This window comes from Abramis brama, assembly GCF_963993115.1.
Source record: "Abramis brama genome assembly, chromosome: 10".
Classification (NCBI taxonomy): Eukaryota; Metazoa; Chordata; class Actinopteri; order Cypriniformes; family Leuciscidae; genus Abramis; species Abramis brama.
Genome location: NC_139972.1, coordinates 9,792,431 through 9,792,680, shown reverse-complemented (window position 1 = coordinate 9,792,680; position 250 = coordinate 9,792,431). Strand labels below are relative to the sequence as shown.

General features: G+C 57.6%; 1 protein-coding gene across 1 annotated transcript in view; it reads left to right on the top strand.

The window, feature by feature from the left end:
* LOC311090609 (sphingosine-1-phosphate phosphatase 2-like) overlaps window positions 1-250 on the top strand; it is a gene marked incomplete at its 5' end in the record, with an annotated part of 9,510 nt that continues 9,260 nt past the window's right edge. Inside the window, one exon of the mRNA XM_084125999.1 lies at window positions 1-240. Within this exon, the coding sequence (XP_083982125.1) occupies window positions 1-240 (240 nt within the window). The remainder of the gene's footprint in view (window positions 241-250) is intronic.

Below are 250 nucleotides of genomic sequence, written 5' to 3'. Positions count from 1 at the left end.
ATGTGGGGGTTCATCTGGTACCTGAACAGCCCCGAGCTGGTGGTGAGCTTCCAGCGGTGCTGCGGCCTGGTCCAGAGAGAGAGGGGCTCGTGTATCACTCAGAACAGACGCGTACACGCCAATGGATCCGATCCGGGCACGACCCAGCGGCGCAGAGCGGAACAGGTGTCGAACGGGACGTCACGCGCGCACGACACCAACTCCAATTATAAATCCATCAGTTCACAGTGTGAACACAAAGTGAGTAAAT